At 44.0% G+C, this 21,475-nt stretch overlaps 1 protein-coding gene and 2 long non-coding RNA genes across 5 annotated transcripts; 1 reads left to right on the forward strand and 2 right to left on the reverse strand.

Moving 5' to 3' along the window:
* The first annotated feature begins 1,297 nt into the window (after positions 1-1,297).
* Positions 1,298-5,163, forward strand: Gpx8 (glutathione peroxidase 8 (putative)). 2 transcript variants are annotated; one of them, XM_006983658.4, is made up of 3 exons: positions 1,317-1,703; positions 2,184-2,445; positions 4,583-5,163. In XM_006983658.4, exons 1-3 carry the CDS (start codon positions 1,500-1,502, stop codon positions 4,744-4,746), a joined length of 630 nt encoding a protein of 209 aa, XP_006983720.1. In that variant the 5' UTR covers positions 1,317-1,499; the 3' UTR covers positions 4,747-5,163. The 2 variants fall into 2 exon arrangements, with proteins under 2 accessions (XP_015857705.1, XP_006983720.1); XM_016002219.3 differs by lacking the exon at positions 2,184-2,445 and having other exon boundaries at positions 1,298-1,703.
* Positions 5,164-8,962: 3,799 nt separating this feature from the next.
* Positions 8,963-10,577, reverse strand: LOC143268676 (uncharacterized). Its single transcript, XR_013044749.1, has 2 exons — positions 9,924-10,577; positions 8,963-9,479 (listed from the first exon to the last, which is right to left on the reverse strand). It is a non-coding gene; the product is annotated as an uncharacterized LOC143268676 (long non-coding RNA).
* A 1,663-nt stretch (positions 10,578-12,240) lies between these two features.
* Positions 12,241-16,085, reverse strand: LOC121822755 (uncharacterized). Of its 2 annotated transcripts, none has more exons than XR_013044747.1 (3): positions 13,071-16,085; positions 12,779-12,882; positions 12,241-12,494 (listed from the first exon to the last, which is right to left on the reverse strand). It is a non-coding gene; the product is annotated as an uncharacterized LOC121822755 (long non-coding RNA). The 2 variants fall into 2 exon arrangements; XR_013044748.1 differs by having other exon boundaries at positions 12,241-12,528.
* Between the last annotated feature and the right edge of the window lie 5,390 nt (positions 16,086-21,475).

A 21,475-nucleotide genomic window follows, 5' to 3' on the forward strand; every position in this document is an offset into this window, starting at 1 on the left:
CCAGGAAACACACAAGTGGACAGTTTAGAACTTCCTGTACGTAAACAGGACAAATTCTAAGGTGACGGGGGATATGCAGCCCTTAGCGGCCTCCGGTTTCCATCAGAACAGAGTTGGGCCTCGGGTAGCAAGCTATAGCCAAGGAGAAAAGTGGAGGTGAAAGATCCAGCAATTAGTGAATGTGTCTGCAGAGGTGTGGGTGTGCAGTTATTGTTTGGGGTTTAGGACTGGATTCTGCTGTAAAAATGCCGGTTTAACATAGAGCCCAGCATTTTCCAATCTATAAGATGGAATCCATGGGTAATAAAACCATAGATCAGAACCATGCTGTCTCAAAAGTGCCATGGACAGGATTACAAAATAGTTCAAAAAATTATTTCACGAAACTTCTCAATGATGTATGTGTGTGTGTATACGTATGCATGCATATACGTATGTGTATGGGGGGTTATATGTGTATGTATGTGGGGTAAGGTTTGTGTGTATGGGGGTATATGTGTGTGTGAGGATATGTGTGTATGGGTGTGTGGATGTGTGTATACACTTGTGTATATGTACCTGCATATATGTGTGCCTGAGTGTTCATATGTGTGTGTACCTGTGTGTCTGTGCCTGCATATGTGTGCCTGTGTGTGCATGTCTATGTGTGTGCCTCTGTGTGTGCATGTGTGTGGTCACATTATAAAGTATATATCTTGCCAGTGATGATGAGAAAACTATGGAGAAAAAAGCTGCTATAGTTTCTGATAGAGAAAGGATGTTACTTTTGCCGTTATGACTTTCTATTTTTGCAGTATTCTCCTGGCTTCTAATTAATAATAAGTCTCCATGTCATTATTTGGGGGCTAGAGGTCCAAAAAAGGTCCAACAAGAAAGACCGACTGCAAAGACTATCTGGGGGCCTGGAGAGTGGAGAGTTGGCTCAGCAGTTAAGAGCTCTTGCTCTTGTGGAAGACCTAGCTTCTGATTGCCTTCCCTGGATGAAGTCAGGATAAATAAAATGGCCTTTTCAGATCTTCATTGCTCTATTGCAAATTCCTCATCTTCGTATAATACGGTTAATAAATACACAAGCTTTTAAGTTCTTTGTGGTCACACGTCCTATTAACAGACCGCATTATTCTACGTCTAAACTTCAGTCCTCTTCCACCAATCCACGGCTCCCAGAACACACTGGATGCCGTGAACAAGCACTCATTTCCAAGTTACAAGAGCGCCACCTGCTGGTGGAACGTTTACTTAGCGTTAGGAATCCACTAAACGGATGCCAATTTTTCTAACCAAAAACTGTTCAGTTGCAACCACATTACAAACGTTGAAATGTTGCCGCGTTTATGACTTCATTTGCTTCTTCTGGGGAGGGTCCTCCGGTTATTTAGCGGCCAGGGTGGGGGGACTGCGAGCCCTTCCGGTTGGTTCTCCGCGGAGCTCCGCGGGTTTCAAGTTTCAGCCCCTCCTTGAATTCCAGCCTGCTGAGACTCCTCCGGGAACCATCCAAAATGGAGCCCTTCGCTGCCTACCCACTGAAAGGCTCCGGGTCCAAAGCCAAGGTATTTGCTGTCCTGCTGTCTATGGTTCTGTGCACCGTGATGCTTTTTCTCCTGCAATTAAGATTCCTGAAACCGAGAGTCAACAGCTTCTATTCCTTTGAAGTGAAGGATGCCAAAGGAAAGATCGTGTCTCTGGAAAAGTTCAAAGGCAAAGTAAGTCTTGGGATTTTTATTTCTGTTGTTCCTCGGCCTTGATACTTCTTCTCACGGTAGAGGAGGGTTCGTTGCAGTCGTACGTTGGAATGCTGTCTTCAAAGCAATGTCGTTAGAGGTCCTCTTTTAGTTATCAGAGTTCTGAGAGCTTTTGACTTCCAACCCGCTAAGCGACTGTGTTTCTCGAAAGCTGCTTTCCCTTTTGTGCGGACCTGATGCTGTGATCTGGAAGATGCTGTGTGACTATGGTGAGATCCGCTAATAAGAGTGTTAGTTAAGTAATCTAACAAGAACTCGGGCAGAGCCGTAGCCCGTTCATCTGGGTTATGGCTTTTAATAAAGTTGGATCTGTCTAAAAAGACGGAGTCTATCAGAGGTTGTATTCTTCCGAAGTGGTTTAGGATTTTAACTGCCTGAAGGATTTTTTTTTAATCTCTTGCTTCTCTTTCCGGTGGGTTTTTTTTTTTCTTTTTCCGGGAGGCTTCCCTAGTTGTAAACGTGGCTAGTGACTGCCGGTACACCGACAAAAGTTACTTGGCCCTCAAGGAGCTGCACAAGGAGTTTGGACCCTATCACTTCAACGTCCTGGCTTTCCCGTGCAATCAGTTTGGAGAATCGGAGCCCAGGTCCAGCAAGGAGGTAGAATCTTTTGCAAGAAAAACCTACGGAGTCACATTCCCCATCTTCCACAAGATTAAGATCTTAGGGCCCGAAGCAGAACCTGCGTTTAGATTTCTTGTTGGTAAATATCTACCCTGCCTCAATGTTGTTCATTCCTTTTCATTTCATATGTTATATATACATGATATAGAAAAGACACATAGATAGGACCATAGCTCCTATTTCAATTGAAATATTTTACTGGAAAAAAAATGTTGTAAAACTGTCAAAGATTCAGAATCTCATCCTTTGCAACTTTCTAGAAGTTATACATCCCTGAAATCAGTGTTTTGACTTCTTACATGGTAAAGAACTCTACCTTGATATGTTTTTATTCCTTATAACCATGGTGTTGAAGACTGTATGTGAGACATGGCCAGAGACTTCTTTCCCTAAGTATTTCAGCTCTCCCATCATCTACCTAGACTTTGGGGCAGTATCCCCATCCCTTACCAAAGCTTCATGAATATCTGTGGCCGAGCATCATTAACTGGGTATTTCTTCATGTTTCGTTTTATGGTGGCCTTTTTATTGGAGACATTATCCTCAAGGTTGACCTGTCAGTTTACTGGGTGTTTGCTGAAATTCAAAGCAAAATAACTTGCTTATTTTCAGAAGTCAGTCATGTGAGGCTTCCTCCATAATTAAGCTAGCCATAGACATCTATTTAAAGCACACATAATGCAATGAACAGGACCCCGTGGCTTTTCGTTAAGGGGTATACTGAAGAAAAGGCAGAGGAGGAATCCTTGAGCTAAACATCCAAATATAATCTAAAGAGAAAAAAAAACAAACAAAAAAAAAAAAAAAAACACCTGGTGAAACCCAACTCACCTCCCATAATCAAAAAGGCACCAGACAGTGTGTGAGGTCGCCCTGAACTTAATAGACAGGGAGATAAGAGAACCTAGAAGTCAAGTCTACCGATCCTGGAAGGAGGTACAGGTAATAACTCTGCCTCTCCCACTGACTGGCTACACAGTCTCAAGTTCAGGCCTCCATTTTCTCATATGCAAAATGTTGACGCTACTAATGCCCATCTCTTGGGAGTGCCAGGAGCACTGAACTTACTGAACCCATTTGAACACTGAACTAGGCACAGAGTGAGGACTTGATTTTGGTTTTAGTTGCTGTGTCTTTTCTAAGAGGTATATTTGTTTTTATGTATATGAGTGTTTTCCCTGCGTGTCTGTTTTTGTACATGTGTGCTTGGTGCCCAAGGAGGCTAGAAGAGGGCATCAAATCACCTAAAATTGGGGTCCCACAGCTGTGAGCCACCATGTGGTTGCTGGGAATCAAACCGGGGTCTGCTGCAAGACCAGTACTCATTCTTAACCAATGAACCATCTCTCCAAATCCTACTTACTATATTTTTTTCTCATATTCATCAATATTAGGGACACAGATACAGAATGACAGAAATGAAAAAAATCCACATTTATTACATAAATTAAGATTAATCAAAAGAATGTCATAATTTCTCAAATTTGAAATGTGATCATTTCAAATCCTTTGCCATTTCCAGCTATATAATCAGTAACAATATTTGAAACATTATTACATTAAATGTGAAAATTCAATTTGTACAACTTCCTATTGCCAAAGAAGTTTAGAATATTTTACATTTTAAAATGTTGAGAACAGACTGGCTGGGGTGGCAAACACCTATAATCCCAGTCCTGGGAAGGTGGAAGCTTAGAGGATTAAGAGTTCAATGTCAGCTTTTTCTTTATAGTGAGTTCAAAGTTAGCCTAAGCTATGTAGTGAATTTCAGGCCAGCCTGGGCTACACAAACATTAAGAACTAAATATTAAACTTGTTGGGTCTTGCTGGGCCTGGTGGCATTCACCCACCTGTTAGTCCCAGGACCCAAGAGGCTGAGTCAGAAGGGCCACAAGTTCAAGTCCAGCTTAGGCTACAAAGCAGAAGAAAAAAAAAAGAAAGGAAGAAAAGAAAATGTTTAGATCAAGAAATCTAAATACATAACTTGGTTTCATGTCTGACTCTAGATCAGTACAGCCATCTGTGAAGTCAAGAATGTTGAAGTCTGGTTACTGAGGCCTTGAGCTCTGCTTTGTGGGGGTGTTTTATTTTGTTCTTAATAGTATGACAGTCCTAGATTCTGATTCTAATACTGTCACTTATGCAGATGTAATGAAACTGAAAGCCTTGACAAAGAATAAAGCCATGCTCATGAAAATATATTCTGAACGTTTTAGATTCTTCCAAGAAGGAGCCAATGTGGAACTTTTGGAAGTATCTGGTCAACCCCGAAGGACAAGTTGTGAAGTTCTGGAGACCAGAAGAACCTCTAGAAGCCATCAGGCCTCACGTGTCGCAAATGATAGGGCAAATGATTCTTAAAAAGAAAGAGGACCTATGAAGACGTTAGCCAGTCCAGCACAACTGGACAGGAATGACCCTGGAGGATTCCGCCTCTGTTTAGATTTTGACAAATATGGTACTAAAAGATTTTTTAAGGCCATCTCACTACTCAGGTGCAATGGATGTCCCCAAAATAGAAATGTTACCCAAAGAGGGAAAAAAGTGGGGGTAGCCAAAGAATATGATGAAGTCTATTACTTCATCTGACCAGGAGGAAAATTTAGAAAGCTCAGTCACCAATGTGCTTCAGTTTTTTGTTGTAACTTTCTCTAGGGTTGACCGTTACGGGAAAACTAATGCCCAAGGTCACTATGTGAAACGAAGGGCACTGTGTGGGTGACAGTCTTGAAGTAACTAACTCCAAGTGGCTACACAGATGTAATAAAAAATAAAAATGGAAGTTGCAAAGTATAAAGCGTTTTTTTTGGTTTGTTTTTCGACACAGGGTTTCTCTGTGTAGCTCTGGCTGTCCTGGAACTCATTCTGTAGACCAGGCTAGCCTCAAACTCAAAGATCTGCCTGCCTCTGCCTCCTGAGTGCTAGAATTAAAGGTGTGAGTCACCCAGCCCTGCAAAGTGCAGACTTTCAAATCATTACATGTGTTTGTTTTACATACGGGTTTTTATTTGGTGTTTCTTTAATATAGGTTTAAATGTTTTATTGAATCTGGCCAAATTATCACTTTTAAATGATATGAAAACAGCATCATTTTCAGCCCCTCTGATGTGATTTTTCTAGGATCAATTTATATTACATAGTTAGGACATTAGAACTGAAGTTAGCCTTTAATTTTGAGTAAAAACTGCCAAGTATAGGGAAAAGGACACAAGTATATGATCGTTTCACTTGACTTCTTACAGGTCGATTTTGGCTGCTAATAGACTAAATTAGCCATTTGGGAGAATTTAATTCTGTGTTACTCTGATACTCAAAACCATGACCACCACCTTCCGAGAGTCAAAACTCCAATGCAAAAGTGGTAATTGCAATACTGTAAGTTTTGCAATTCTAATTCTGAATTCTAAATCCTCAAATTCTAAAGCCTGGACCTTTTTGTCAGATATTTGCACCTTTTTCTCCCATGGCCATGATCTTTATGTGTTGTCAGCCTTGTGACTAACGAAGTGACCTCCCAGCTGGTGAGGTGGATTACTACCCAGGAAATGCCTTGTCATTGCTAAAAGAATTACACTGAGGACTGAAATTCGCGTGTGTGAATACAGCCCTTTACAGTTTGCCAGTGGAGGAAGAGCCAATGAAGTGACCTGTGGTTGACTCTGCTTAGACCCGATGCAGACAAGTGAAGGTATTTTCGTGGTGAGTTCAGTAATGCCACCACACTATACTAAGTCTCGGAGAAACAACACACATGCCCTGTGGCGCCTTCTGTTTCAAAGTGTATTTCCAGCCACATGGCTACTGGTGTGTTAGTGAGCTCTCTGGACCAGATGGGAATGTGGTCCCCATTATAGGTTGCCGGGATAGCCTTGGGAATGCCAGATTTGTGTGCTGGCAAACCTGGGGATATCCCACCAGCTGCGTGACTTCTGTAAGTCACTAACTACTGTAAACATCAGCCCCCAAATGGAACAAAACGACCCTCCTAATTCTGTCAAATGGCGTACTCACCAGGGAAGCAACTGGAATTAACCTGGGTTGTCAGCCAAAGAGAAGTCATTGAAGTCTCCCTGTCTTTTGTAATTTTACCCCAACAGCCTATTAGCAATCTAAATTCTGGGTCTCTAGGGACAATTGTGACCAGGGTCCACCCCTCCAAGTGTTGCTTCCCAGGCACTGTTGCCATATACTCCAACTCGTGACTTCCCAGAGCACCAAAAGCACAAGACATTTGCTGCGCATGCTCACATCAGGCACGTGAGCAGAACTGAGTGGGCCAGCGGCACACAGGCAATGTGGACCCCACACTGCCAGGTGGATGGTCACAGAGCTGAACAGGGAGAGACCCTGACTGCCCCGGTGGGTGTGATTTCATGGTCGTCAAGTCTCCACTTCTCTCCAAAATAGCGAGCTTCTTCCCTTAAGTGTCTCCAGGTCTGGTTGCCTAACCCAACCCATGACCTCAACAATAGCCAGTCTCCCTTTGCACTATGGAAGGCAGGGCAGGCTTGTAAGGCTCTGAAAGCATGTTCTATGAATGGCCCTGACAGGAACTCAAGAGTCCATTCAGAATTCCCCAACAATCAGCTGATGAGCCCTGAAAATAGAGAAGAGCTGTTGGACAGTGTGCTGCCACTCGCAACTCAGTGGTCACACTTACCCTTAACTGGAGCACTGCTTCTCAAATGCAGACTGCGGCAGGATGTAGGAGGTGTGTAAAAAGGCGGTTAGCCATCCTCTTCAATGCAAAACAAAGGGATGTGATTGCATGGACCCTCACTGAGTTGAATAATTCATTGACTAAAGTTTGTTCTGGTTTTGTTTGGAGGGTAGAAAGGAATACTCCATACAAACTCATTACCTATTAATACGAATTTTCCCTGAGTGCTGCACCTCTGCAACGTGTGTATATAGTAATAAATATAAAAACTGAGTAATTTTACTATATATAGCTTGATGTGTGTGTGTGTGTGTGTGTGTGTGTATAGTTTAACAACAGGCTCTCTAGAAGAGGAATCTTGACTTGCAGATGCATGATTTCATAGCCTAAATGTTCCCATATAACTGATTTCAACCAGTGGCTTAGTGTCTAGCTTGCATATTTTCTGAAATTTTAATCATTGTATCAATCAACAGGAGATAGCTCCAGTAGACCAAAGTCGTTAAAAACAGACTTATTATAGGTGTCATAAGGCTCCCCAAGGAGAAAAGCCTACATTTGAAATGCATCAAAAATGCTTTTCTTACTATAAATACGCTATTTTGAGAGGGTACATACAAATGTGGGCCTGCGTGCAGTTTCTGCATTATGAAATGCTGCCTGATCACAGAGAGGTCTGCTGGCCTAACAGCACTGTCCACAGCTGACCTCAAGTGAGAAGCTAGGCTAGTCAAAAGAATAAAATGGAGGAAGGAAGGGGTAGAGCAGGAGAGGACGGGGAGAGAAGAGGGAGGAAAGAGAAAAGGAGAAGGGGAGGGAGAGGGAGAAGGAACCCAAGGAAACCAAAAACTATTCTATGTTTTATATTCCAATAGTAACTGTTTTAAAATCTTGCCTTGTGTGAGAGAAGCACTGCATGATTCCTGCACAAAATATGCTCATAGTGTTTCTTTGAAAGATGACCTGCCTGGATAGAGTTGGTAAAGGGACACTGTCCTTCAGTCCCCAGATTGACTTGCAATACAATTCTATTATTCTGCCTACAGATGAATCCACCCACTCTTCCTCCTCCCAGACACTGCCAGGGCATAATCCTCGAGGGGATGGAGAGCATGGGGTAGCCATGGGACACAGTTCCACCCCCAGCACCATGACCAGCACGGTGCCTTCCCAGGGCAGCAGAGTCGCTTCCTCCTCCACCTTTTTTTAAAAAAGATTTATTGTATATACAGTGTGTTCCGCCAGAAGAGGGCACCAGACCTCACTAAAGATGGCATTACAGATGGCTGTGAGCCACCATGCGGTTGCTGGGAATTGAACTGGGCACCTCAGGAAGAGCAGCCAGTGCTTTTAACCACTGAGACATCTCTCCAGCCCCGCCTCCACCTTTAATCAGCTGGTCTCTTCACTTCCTCTGTGCATCCTCCCTTCCCCTCACACCCCGCCCCCACAGCAATGTTACACCCTTTTCCCCTTGAGTTTTTTCTTTGCATTTGGTTTGGGTTAGTTTGGGGGTTTTGTTTTGTCTGTCTGTCTGTCTGTTCAAATGGGAGTCTCATAAAACCCAGACTGCAGACTGGTCTCAAACCATCTGTTATACAGCCAAGGCTGCCCTTAAACTGCTGTGCCACCTGCCTCCGCCTCCTGTGAGTTGGGATTGCAGGTCCGCCATGCCTGACCTTTTTTTTTTTTAATGTATTTCTTCACTTTTCTCCTTACTCGTGGATCTCATTGCCTTACAGTGATTTCACTCTACTCCTTTCCTCCTTCCTCACCATCCCAGGAAGAGAACTACGGAACAGCTTTAAATACATGTGCTTGTACAGGGCCTAGGTTACATCCCCAGCACTCCACAATCTAGACATGCTTACTGAGTACGACTATGGGTGATTTTAGTCCGCGCTCTTCAATTTAAAAATAAAACACACGAAAAGCCTTCTAAATTTAGTAGATTTTATTTTTATTGACAGGTCAGTAACTACAGAAAAAAAACATGCTGAAATTTAACCTTTTTTAAAAAGATGAAAATGTGATAGGTCAAAGTACTGAGAATAAGTGACTGTTGGTTACTTAGCCCTAAGTGGGACATTTATATGATATACATTATATATACATACATATATGTGCATATATACATAATAAATACATACATATATAAAAAATCAACCCCTACAAGGGAACATCATAGAAAGGTGGATAGAAAGGATGTAAGCCAGAGGATAAGAAAGAGTACTGAGAAACACTGTCTTCTGGACATGTGTGGTCATTGCCTTCATGAGCTCACAGCAGATACACCAGACCTGCCTAAGATCAAACCAGCCAACTGTCAATCATGGCTGGGGGAGGGGCTCAGGAGGCTCCACCCAGCTGAGGAGCTATTGGCAAAAGATGGCTACCGAGAGAAGGCAGGAGCTGCTAGTGGATTGCTCGTGCTCAGATGGATGGTCCCACACCTGTGTGAGTACAAACAGCTCTAAATGGACTCGGTGTGTTATTTCTTTTTTAAAGGAGCCATAGAGGTGGAAGGGGGTGTGTTAGGAAAGGTCCCAGAGGAGTGGGAAAGAGGGGGTTTGGGGTGGATATGCTCAATATATTGTGTACAAGTGTGACATTATCAAAGAATAAGTTTAAATTCTTTTCTAAAAGAATTTAGTGTTGGTCACCCCCCCCCAAAAAAATGGATGAGATTTGAAAGTAGCAAAATGCATAGAAATCAATTAAAAGTATCTGTTTAACCTATGTCCAAGAGATATATTAAAATTTAAATAGTAACCACAAAATTATTTCAACAGTAACTTTGGGCCCACTAAGTTAAATAGCATTGTATTTTTCTTTTATGTGTGACTAACAGGCCAGTCCGCCAAAGTGAATTCTAGTGATTTGCTGCAAATATCCACCTGAGGTCACCATATGACCCTCTGCCTCCGCTCCATGAGTCAAATGGCCTCCCATAGAATGTGGAACTGTTTGAAATAATATCTGTGGTCAGTTCTTCCCTCTTCATGGACTCAATCTCATCTTCTTCCAATTATTGTAAACCGATATGCGGTATTTTACACAAAATAGGAGAACTGAGTTGTCTTCCAAAATACCAGCCTCTCCCCCACCCCCAAACGATCCCAAATGTTCTAGATACTCCAAGTAAAATGGCATCGTCCGTGGCTTGTTTTGAAAACTAACCCTCTTCTCCCTTCGATTGGGGTACACGCAAGGTCACAGAGGCCAACTCTATGGCCATATTATGAAACTGACAGCCCCAAAAGAATATCAGAGATTTAGGGGGAGACACACGAGGCTTTCCGTTATATTCTAAATCTTGTGTTCAAAAATCAAACACCTAAGTTTATAAATGCTTTATCAAGCAGGACTCCAAAACTATTACTTGAATTTTTTAAAAGTAAGTATAGTACTTTCATTACTATAAATCTTTCCATTGTACTATAACTAAGTCACCCAAGAATAAGAATAATAATAACTTATCATAAACAGTGCCCTTCTTCACGGCAAAGCATACGCATGAATTATACATGTAATAGCATTCTTACGTTGACTGTTTGTGCAATAGGATTGCAGTTGTATGTTAGCTGGTGCCATTCACATATTCAACCAGCTAACAATACACTGCCAACCCGTCACACATGGCTAAGCCGGCGCACTTCATTACAGGAAGAATCTGTCCAGAAGCAAGTGGCAGGGTAGCCGTGGCTGCTGATTTGACACAAAGCAGCCAACTAACAATACACTGCCTACCTGACTCCGGCGAGTGTGTGCTGATTTTCACAGCCCATGAAGTCTCTGAGGCTAAGTTGGTAACGTAAAACACAGCCGCAGAACTGCTGGAGTGTGGCGGCGTGGATGCAGAGAGCAAAGGATAACTTGAGGGAGTCAAGTCTCCCCTTCCACCATGTGAATGCTGGGCATCAAACTCAGGTGGATAGGATAAGCAGCAAGTGCCTTTACCAGCTGAACCTTCTCGCCAACTCCAGAACTCTAATCTTAGCAGCTACACCGAAGAGGATTTATAGAGAAACCTTGTTTTATTTCTCCTAAACTATAAGAAATAAAGTTTATATTTTCAAGCTATAAGCATGTGAAAAAAAACTTTTAAGCACTCTTAAATTGTTTTAGAGACAGGGTTCTTCTGTGTAGCCCTGGCTGTCCTGGAACTTGCTCTGTAGACCAGGCTGGCCTCGAACCCAGAAGTCCACCTGCTTCTGCCTCTAAGTGCTGGGATTAAAGACATGTGCCGCCACCACCTAGCTAAGAACTCTGAATTCTTATACTTAGGTTTTCCAAATTAAAAGTTTAAATACAGATATTATTTTAGTAAAAATGAATTAACAAAGGTTCAATTGAATTAGGCAGTAAAGTATCTGGAAGATAAAAAATAATTTGGGCAGGGATTACAACTGAGGAAATGTGCGTGGTAGATCATTATTAAAGTGTCTAAAGAATGTAAGGGCTTTTCAATGTCATTTCTCTCCCATTATAGGTGACATTAGTCACTGATTTCTAAAGTTCAGCTGTGTATTCAATTGTGAGTGTCACTGCTTGGATATAGAAAAATGTATAGATTGTCTAGAAAAAGCTATTCAAATGGTGAGGTTTGAAGTAAGTATGTTTAAAAGTAAGTGAGCTAGTTGGCATAATGAGAAGCATGATAAATGGTAATAGAGATGTGAGTCATATGAGCCTTTAACTTTTTCATCTAAGAAAGTACAGAGGCTGGATGGCTCAGTGGTTAAAAGCACTAGCTGCTCTTCCAGAGGACCCAGGTTAGATTCTCAGCACCAACGGGATGGCCCACAACCGTCTGAAACTCCAGGGGATCGGAAGCCCTCTTCTGGACTCCACCGGCACCAGGCACGCACTTGGTGCACAGATATACATGCATGGAAATATACATAAGAAAATAAGAATAATTTTCAAAAGGACACTCTGTTTAAAAAAGAGAGAAACGACAAGTTTTGGGTTGGGCCTTTCTTTACCGGGCAGAAATACTCCATTGGATCCAGCATCCCGTCTGTCGTGAGTACACTTCGTTATCCGCCAGATGGCATCATTTCCACGTCTTTGCATGCTTCTGAGTGTGGCAGAGGGTAGTGCAGCGAGCAGCTGTGGGGATGGAAGTCTAACAGCCAGCTAGCAATGCACTGCCTGCCTGACACACCCACGCTTCATCCTCCGGAGACAGAAGCTAGGAAGCGCCCGCCAACCAGGTGTAAATGGCTACCATCGGTTGTGAGAATCTGTTTCTTAGTAAGTCTCAAGTAGATTCTGTAGTTAAAGGTTTTTGATTCTCCCATTTTCAGACCACGCCACACTTCCTGCAAACACCTTCTTTGGCAAGAATTAGTTTGCTCAAGATCAGAATGAAGACAGAAGGGCAAGCCCCGAACACTCACCTTGGGGAAACTTTGAGTTCGCTGTTGCTTCATGTCGTTGGCGAGCGTCCGCATGTCATTTTTCTTTGAAAACAGATGAACGTGAAGGGAGAAACCTCTTTAGGAAACTCATAAGGGGGGAGGTATGGAATTTTTCTGGATCCTGAGCTTGCTGGACCACATTCACTCACTCTTTCTAAAGCAACCGGGCACCTCCAGAGTATAAATTTCACACAGCACAAAAGTTAAACTAGGCTGTAGACTTTCCTGACATTTCTTGTTCCTAAGCGGGTATTACAAACTTCACCTTCCTCAAGAAGCCCCTTCAAAGGCTTTCTTGGGCCCAGAAAGAAAAGAATGGGACTCACGCACAGCATCCTTCCTCGATCCGGGTCCTCCTCCGGGGCGGTGCGCAGCAGCAGTTTCCACTCCATCTCCAGGTGAGTGCGCTGTTCTGGAGTCTGGCCTCTTCCTGCAAGGGCTAAGCACGACTTCCCAAACCTCTAGAGCCTCATCCCCACCCGGTCTCCACCCCCAAGCCCGCGATCCTTCTTCCCCTCCGGCCTCTGCATCCCCGCTCCTCCCACCGCTACCGGAGCGTATTCCCCAGGGTACCCTTTAAAAAGCCCGCGGGGCGGCAATCAAAGCGGGAACCCCCACCTCCGCCCCGCCATAGGCCGGCGCCTCGATGACGTCGAGCCCAGGAGGGCTTCCCCGGCGTCGGGTGTCGGGGTGCCCCCTCCTGCCCGCGGTCTGGCACCGAGCCTCCCCGGTGGTGGCGCGCGCCGCAGCGCCAAGCTTTGCCGCCAGCAGTGGCGGGCGGGCGGAGAGCGCCGTCTCCACCGCAGGAGGCGCGGGGTCGGCGGGTAGGGAAGCGGGTGTTTGGAGTTCACCTTCGATCCGTTTTCAGAAAAACAAAAACAAAAACGTTTGGTTCTAACGGACTCTAATCCCGCTCCGCTCTCTTCTCCCTTTCTCCAGTCCCACCCGTAATTCTCTCCGCCGTCTTCTGATCACTGCTGGTGACGACCGCTTGTGAAAATTACTGAACTTTTAACGGGTTTCCCAAGGAGCGCATCAACTCCTCTACCTTCAAACTCAAGAAAATGTAGGGGGGTGTCTGGGCTGCTGAGAAGGGGAAACTATCCATTCAGTAATTATTGTCTAGGCTGCTGAGAAGGGGAAACATTCACATATGCATTCGACAAATCATCTGCACTGTCCACTTTGGGAACTGGTCAAGTTCCCTAGCTGGATCTGTGAATTACTTCCTATACAGGAGGCTTGTGAGAGAGGAAAGAGCCAGCAAGACAAACTAAACTGATCAGGCCCGGGACTGAATTGGTGACGGAATTACTGGAGGGGCCTGACAAGGAGCCAGATGGGCTGCGCAGCCTTGGCCGCCCATCTGAGCTGCTAAGGAAGCACGCTGTGCCATAACGGCAGGAAGCTCAACTGTCTGAGAAACCGGTCTAGCAGCCGGCTTCTCGCCTCTCACACCCTCATCCCAAACTGACATCAATCGCATTTTACTCTAATCGGTTCCTTTGTGCATTTTGGGGTAGGAGACTCATAGGTATCAGGCAGATGTTCAAACGTGTCGATGCTTTAAACAAACACCGCTAAATCCACTCGAGTACTTTTTGAAAATTCACTCGAATGCTTTTGAAACAAGAAATACTGGCTTCGCAGCCACCCAGTTCCCTGTTTTCAATGACAAAGGTTGAAAATGTGTGCAGGTAACCCAACCTTCAGATGAGATTTACCGAAATGCTTGTATTAAAATATCTTTCTTACCCACAAGAATTCTACTTCTCTTGCAGGATATTCAAATGCTTACACACTCCAAGTCCCAGTAAATCCTTCCTACAAACATTGAGACCAAAAGTGAGCCATCATTGCATGAGTCAGGCGGATTGTTAATTTAAATGATCGCTTTTGAAAGTTTCAACCCAAACTAGCAATATATTGAAAATGTGAAATTTTTATCTGCTCTATTCTGTTTTAATATTATTTTCACATGTACCCATTTTGTAGGAACAAGGGAGTCATTGTAAAAACAAGGAGCCCATAGATGCGTGTAAATATTTTTTTAAGAACCCAACGTCTTATAAAGACTAACAGTGAATTCTTTGCTTACAGTGTGGCTATCTGTCACACAGTAAAAGTACATATAGACACTCGTTCCACAGTTACACAGCCCCTAAATGCCCTTTTCTTATGTGAAGCAGGAAAGTATTATCCAAGTGTCTTCCTCTAAAATGTTTTTAGAGGAATCTAAAATCACTTTAAGAAGATCTACTGGTGTGATGTGACTAACTGCTGGGGCATAACCTCAGTTCTAAAGTATTCCTACTCAAAAGGTAAAATCTCCATTTAATGATGAGGAGAGGAGACAAAACCCACACTGAATGTCTACCAAATAATTGGCCAGTTTCACAAAATAAATAAATAAAAATAAAAAGGATTGTTACCCATTAAGAGAAACTACTGTGTAAGTTGTGAGGTTCTCGGTGGGATCCTCCACCGAAGGGGAATCACTGGCACTGATTAAATGTAGAAACCTGAATAATATCTAGTAAGTTACTGGGATAGTGGAAACACCAGTCTGGCTCCCATCAATGTACTCTGGTTATAAAATGTTGACATCTAGGGGAATTTTGTTCCATTTCTGTTTCCACAAGTCTGAAACAATTAGTAGTAGTAGTAGTGGTGATGGTGAGATAGTAGTACTAGTAATATTTAGCAGTGTTTGACTGGCCTGGAACCCTCTATGTGGACCAGCCTACCAACCTCAAACCCACAGAGATCAGCCTGCCTCGGCCTCTGCCTCTAGAGTGCTGGGATTAGAGAGGCGCACCACCACACCCAGCTTCTAAATTTCATTTTTTTAATTATTTAATATTGTGGTCATTCTGATTTAAAAAAAAAAAAACTATGGTACTCTCTCTTTAGAGAGAAATGGGGGGGGGGACTCTTTAGAGAAATGTTTGAATGTTTTATCGTAATTTGCATCAAATATCTGATTCAAACATGCCTGTGTTTTCCCAGAGTGGGAATTTTAGGATGTGTGTGATACAAAAGCTGTGAAGAGGCCAATTCGAAGGATTTAGAAGAAGGAGTTGACAGATCAGTGAGAAAATTTGGCTGTGTTGAGACAGGGTCTTGGTAACCAGTCCAGCTGCTCTAACTCTGCGCAGTCTCCCTGTGGCAGCCTCCCAGTGCTGCTGGGATTACAGGTTTGCGCAGTCTCTTCCAACATAACGTTTTGCTTGACTCAAATCTACGCTTGCTGAGTCGGAGAGTTTTCTACCAAGTGGCAGCCAGAGGCCTCCCAGGCTTCCCAAAAGCACATCTTTTCTCAACCACATAATTACACTTCGGTTTCACATAACGTAAATGTCTGTAAATCCCTTCCTCTGGCTCCCAACTTCTTCCTTCCTACAAAGCCAGGCCAGACTTTCCCCCAAAGCATTTTCCACACTCACGGGTGCTGGGTCCCGTGCGTCTCCCTACATCAAATAAGATATCGTTATATCTACTGTGTTTAACTACCTCCCAGAAATGCAATCCCTATCCCCAATTCCAACCGCCGCCAACCCCGGCCGCAGTTCCTCCCCGCCGAGCTGATCCCGCGCCCGCGGGCTCGCCTCCCGCCCAACACCCGGCGGCTCCCGCCCCCAGCTCCCGCCAGCCCGACCCGCCCGCGCCTACTGGACAAAAGGGACCGTTGGGGCTGGCTTTTAACGAGCTGTTTGGCACGCGCCCCTCCAGGCGGGGTTAGGAGAGCTGAACTGGAGGGTTGGGGGTAGATCCAGGAAGGGGTCACTCAGGTGGCTGGGTAAGGCCTGGGGAGGCTGGATAGGCTGGGCTGAGGCTAGCCACACTACAGGACACAGGAAGAAGGACATTAAGTCCCCTCTGAGATCAGTGCTCCCCAGAATTTGACATAGCCTCAGAACGCTCCAGCAACCACCCGCTGAGCTTAAAATTTTAACCTGCAAAGCTTCCTGCAGAGACTATGTTTTGTAATACAGCCTGCCTCTGCCATGTATGGCTTTTCCCCCTTCTCCCAGGTCCGAGCAGCTCACGAGGGTATTTTTCTGTCACTGCCTGAGGTCTAAGGACAGGTCCTGTCGTTTACATGTTCTCCATTTATAACCCCAACTAAAGAGGAAAGAGAGTCAAGTTTACCCAGCTTCTGCCAGTAATTTTTTAGTGTGGGGTGTGTGTGTGTGTGTGTGTGTGTGTGCTTGGAGAGGCCAGAGATCAATCCGTGGCCTTTCTCGGGAACTGACCACCTCGTTTTGGGGCACAGGGTCTTTCACAGACCTGGGGCTCTTGAGTTCTTAAGGTGGTTGGCCAGTGAGGCCCGGGAATGTCTGCTCAGGCCTCTCAGAGCTATTGATGTGGTGCTGGAGGTGGGACCCACATCCTCAAGATTGCATGGCCTGCATTTTGTCTCCCAAGCTCCCTGGTTTGACTAGCTGTAAAACAGAGATCTGACTATGTGTTTCCTTATGTACATTTTTCTCTTTAGAGTGTTACACAGATACCGTAGCTCCTCCACCGTTTCAAGATGATGTGAGGCAAATATTAAACTGAGGACAACACTGTATTAATATAATAGGTGAAATCAGGTTTATGTTGTTAAACACACACACACACACACACACACACACACACCAAGGAAAAGCTGGCTCCAGAATGCTCTAGACTTGAACATCTATTTTGCTCTATTTTGAGGGGCAGGGGCAGGCAGATCTCTGTAAGTTTGAGGCCAGCCTGGTCTACAGAGTGAGTTCCAGGTCAGCTAGGGATACATAGAGAGACCCTGTTCAAAATAAACAAATTTCATTTTCTATCAGTACTTCAAAGCAACAGAAGCCGAAACAGAAGGAATGATCTTGTTCCTTTCGTATTGTGTCCAAGGCTTCTGTCTATTTCTCCTGTGTGCCCTGTTCTGTGTTACCAAACATCACTCCATGGCAGGGTAAAGTCAGGCTTTAACCCTTTTCTGTATGCCCAAATCCAAACATCACTCCATGGCAGGGTAAAGTCAGGCTTTAACCCTTTTCTGTGTGCCCAAATCCAGGTATCCAAGACACACACACACATACACTTCTCTCTCTCTCCTCTCTCTCTCTCTCTCTCTCTCTCTCTCTCTCTCTCTCTCTCTCTCTCTCTCACACACACACACACACACACACACACACACACACACACACACACCTTCTCACAACAACTATTTTACAAATAGAAACTATAAAGCCCCTAAAGGTATAGATCTATTTCTTTGGGATAAAGCGGCAGTATTTAGAGGTCCAATTTAAAAGAATGAGTAATTTGTGTCTTTTTATTTTTTTGAGACAGGGTTTCTCTGCATAGCTCAGGCTGTCCTGGAACTCATTCTGTAGACCAGGCTGGCCTTGAACTCAAGAGCTTCACCTGCCTCTGATGCCTGCGTGCTGGGATTAAAGGCGTGCACCACCACAGCCTGGCTTAAGTAACACTTGTGCAAAATCCATCATTCTTATATTCAGCAGCCAAGTACAGAAGATGTGTAGGTAGCCAATATATGAGTAAAATTTAAACTTCCAGCCCAATTCTTTAAATAGAAATATACTAAGCCAGAGGAACCCACCTGGCTGTGCTAGTAGAGTAATAGGGGAGCCCACGTGCATTTAAATATACTCCAGATCTTCTGACTGGCGTCTTAAGCTGAAGTCTAAGAAGATTTGCCAGGAAAAATAAGGGGCCCCACTTTGGATAGTGGCACATCTCCAGCTGCAAATGGGCTCTGGTTTGCCCATCAGGATCCAAGCTTGGTTTTTGTTAGTGCCCCATAGCCACTACGAGTTGAGAATAGTTCTGGAGACATGTAATGGAACCATGATGAAAAGAACAAGGCAGACACTTCTGCTCTGGCATTGATTGGCAGGTCTATTACTCAAGACCAGTTACCGATAAGAGTGAGTAGACAGAGGGGGTGTTAATGTGTTTTCTACTTCTGTTCAGTCACAGTCCACAAATGACCAAATAGAGTGACTGGCAACACGATACGACACTTCTAGGAAGCTTTGTCTGGGATAACAGTCAATCACCCTCTAACATGTTTTGATCATGAAAATGAAGACCCCCCCCCCCCATAGTATCTAAGAACATGTAAGATGTTAATTTTCAGAGCTTGACATGTAGGGGAGCAGAGTATTTCCAAGAGGCAATCTGGAGCCTGAAGCCAGAAACTCAGGCTTATTTTCAGTCTGGGGGTAAAGCATTGAGGGGCAATTTTAGCTTGTTTAAATTCATGTAAAAAAAAAAGTTGACTAATTTAAAAAGCCATACTTGGCTTTTCTTACCTGTATTGTGACTATTCACTCTTACATTCTTTTTCCAAGTTTTCCAGGGACTAATAACACTTTAAATACAAATTCCAGGTTCTGAGATTTGATATTATTCCATTTGTAGCCCAATTAATTAGCCGAATTCTGCTTCATGTGTGCTAGCAGAAGACAGGAGGCTCATGGGTCAGAGATAAAACAGCAAGGAGCTTCACATGTCCACTGACTCACCTTGCCCCCCAAATCCCACAGGGATGAGGCAGAGCAAGGGCTCCAAACAGATGCCTGCACCCACTGTGGGTTGTAGTAAAAGAGGGAGATGCCTAGCCTGGAGAAGCCTCTGCTTTCACAAGCAAGGAGAAGCAAAGTTGTCCTTTGTCCAAGGCGGCTTGCTGCAATTGAACATGACGATGCAAACCTGTAATCCAAGCACCTTGACCTTTCGAGGCCGGAGGATGTTGGCTCAAGGTCACCCTCAACTACATAGCAGCAAATTCAAGGCCAGCCTGGACGACATGAAAGTCTGTTTGAAAGAAGAAAAGGAAGAAACCCCAAAGATGGCTCCCCGCAAGTCAGTTCTGGGAAATGGCCCAGAAGATAGGTGACATTAGAGTGTCCATCCAGGAAGGTATGTGGCAAAGTGAGAGAGCCGGAGGGAGTGGGTTCCAGAAGTTGGTAGTTCTGCTTGTGCGGTGTCCTGTACTCTACACACATGTCGAATTTCAACATTAAACACTAACTGATACTGTAGAGGGGTCAAAGAAGAAGGATGCTAGGGAAATGCCTGTACTGACTTGGCTGAACACTGCTTATCACGGTGGCCTGTTTCCATAACTACACGAGGAAGCGTCAAGACACACACAGAGCTATGTACCAAGAGCCTTGGATGAGATGAGTTCCCTCTGTGGTTCAAAGACACAGTTTTCTTCTTTATGATTCTGTCCTTTTGACCCACCAATGCCCAGATTATGGGAGAGAATTTAACTCAGCACACCATGATATACTCAATCCCCTCTTACGCAACCAATAGAGGTTAAAAAAAAATGGTGGGCTGGAGAGATGGCTCAGAGGTTAAGAGCACCGACTGCTCTTCCAGAGGTCCTGAGTTCAATTCCCAGCAACTACATGGTGGCTCACAACCATCTGTAATGAGATCTGGTACCCTCTTCTGTATACATAATAAATAAATAAATCATTTTTAAAAAATGGCTTTAGCTATTACATAGGGACAACCCTAAAGTCTCATTAAAAAAGTAGTTTCGACCATATATATCATCCCCTCAACATGCGTTAGGATTTCAAATGCCATCGATGTGTTTTGTTGCAGTTTGATACTCGTTATCAGATGCCTTGCTCATCCTTTTCAGGTACATCAATAGCATCTAGAAGCAGCAGGTCAGAACTAGAGTTTTTTGTTTGTTTTGGGTTTGGGGTTTTTGTTTGTTTGTTTGTTTTTGGTTTTGTTTTGTTTTGTTTTTTTGGTTTTTCGAGACAGGGTTTCTCTGTGTAGCTTTGCGCCTTTCCTGAAACTCGATTTGTAGACCAGGCTGGCCTCGAACCAGCACTAGAGTCTTTCAGTAGCCCTGGGCATATACACTCACTTCTGGAAACCCACTGTTTGCAGACCGTAGTGAGCAGTCAGCTTCCAGCACTGTCCTGGACAGAGACCTGCCTTTCACCGTGTTGTGATTTTCCTTCAAGTCGGAAATGTGCCCGTGTGTGTGTGACGTCCAGCTTAAATGGAACACATTTCAGAGATGATCACATATATTTCATTCATTCCTTAGCCTAGTTTCATCTCCATTCCTGTGATAACATACCCTGACAAAAAGCAGTTTAGAGAAAAGGGGGTCTGTTTTAGCTTATAATCCCAGGTTACAGTTCATCACTGTGGCAAAGTCAAGGCAGGTACTTCAAACAGCCGGTGACATCACACCCATGCTCAAGAACAGAGAGAAATGCCCTAGCTTTTCCTGTTCCTGTCTGAGCTCAGGCCACTATGGTGGTATTCTATTTTTACTGAAATGTGATTTTGATTGTATGTTAATAAATAAAGTTGCCCGGCGGTCAGAGCTATTAGAGCCATAGAAAGAGTGTGGCGGTGGTGGCACACGCCTTTAATCCCATAGATCTCTGTGTGTTCAGGGATACAGCCAGCATTGGAGACATATGCCTTTAAGACCTGGGGGGCTGTACTTACAGGCAGTGACAAGACAGTCGTGTGTTTGGGTTTACAACCAATGAGAAGGCAGAACAGAAAGACTATTTAAAGACATACACACAAGGAAATAGCTCTCTTTTTGGGAAGCTAGGAGCACCGCAGGAGGAAGAGTAAGATTTTAGCTCTGAGCTCTGACCTCTTGGCTTTCTCTTTTACATTGGTTCTGTGTTTCTTATTTAATAAGACGGTTGGTTACATCTACAGGCCACTTCCCTTATCTCACGAAGTTAAATGGCCCACCTAGTTCTGAAACTCGGATTCTGTGTGTCAGAGGGGTGCCCGGAAAGAGGAATAACCAAGGAGCCTGATATGAATTTCAGGTGCTAAAATAAAAGTTGAACAATAGCCTTCTTCTTTTCTGAGTTACAAAAGAGGCTACCATTACTTCCTGACATTTTAGTCTTATTTATTCTTGCCCTTCACCTTTTTTTCCCAATCTTCTACAAATTTAATCTCTTAAGAAAGCATGCCAGGCACACACTTTTAATCCCAACACTCAGGAG

Source organism: Peromyscus maniculatus, chromosome 15, assembly GCF_049852395.1.
Source record: "Peromyscus maniculatus bairdii isolate BWxNUB_F1_BW_parent chromosome 15, HU_Pman_BW_mat_3.1, whole genome shotgun sequence".
Lineage (NCBI taxonomy): Eukaryota > Metazoa > Chordata > Mammalia > Rodentia > Cricetidae > Peromyscus > Peromyscus maniculatus.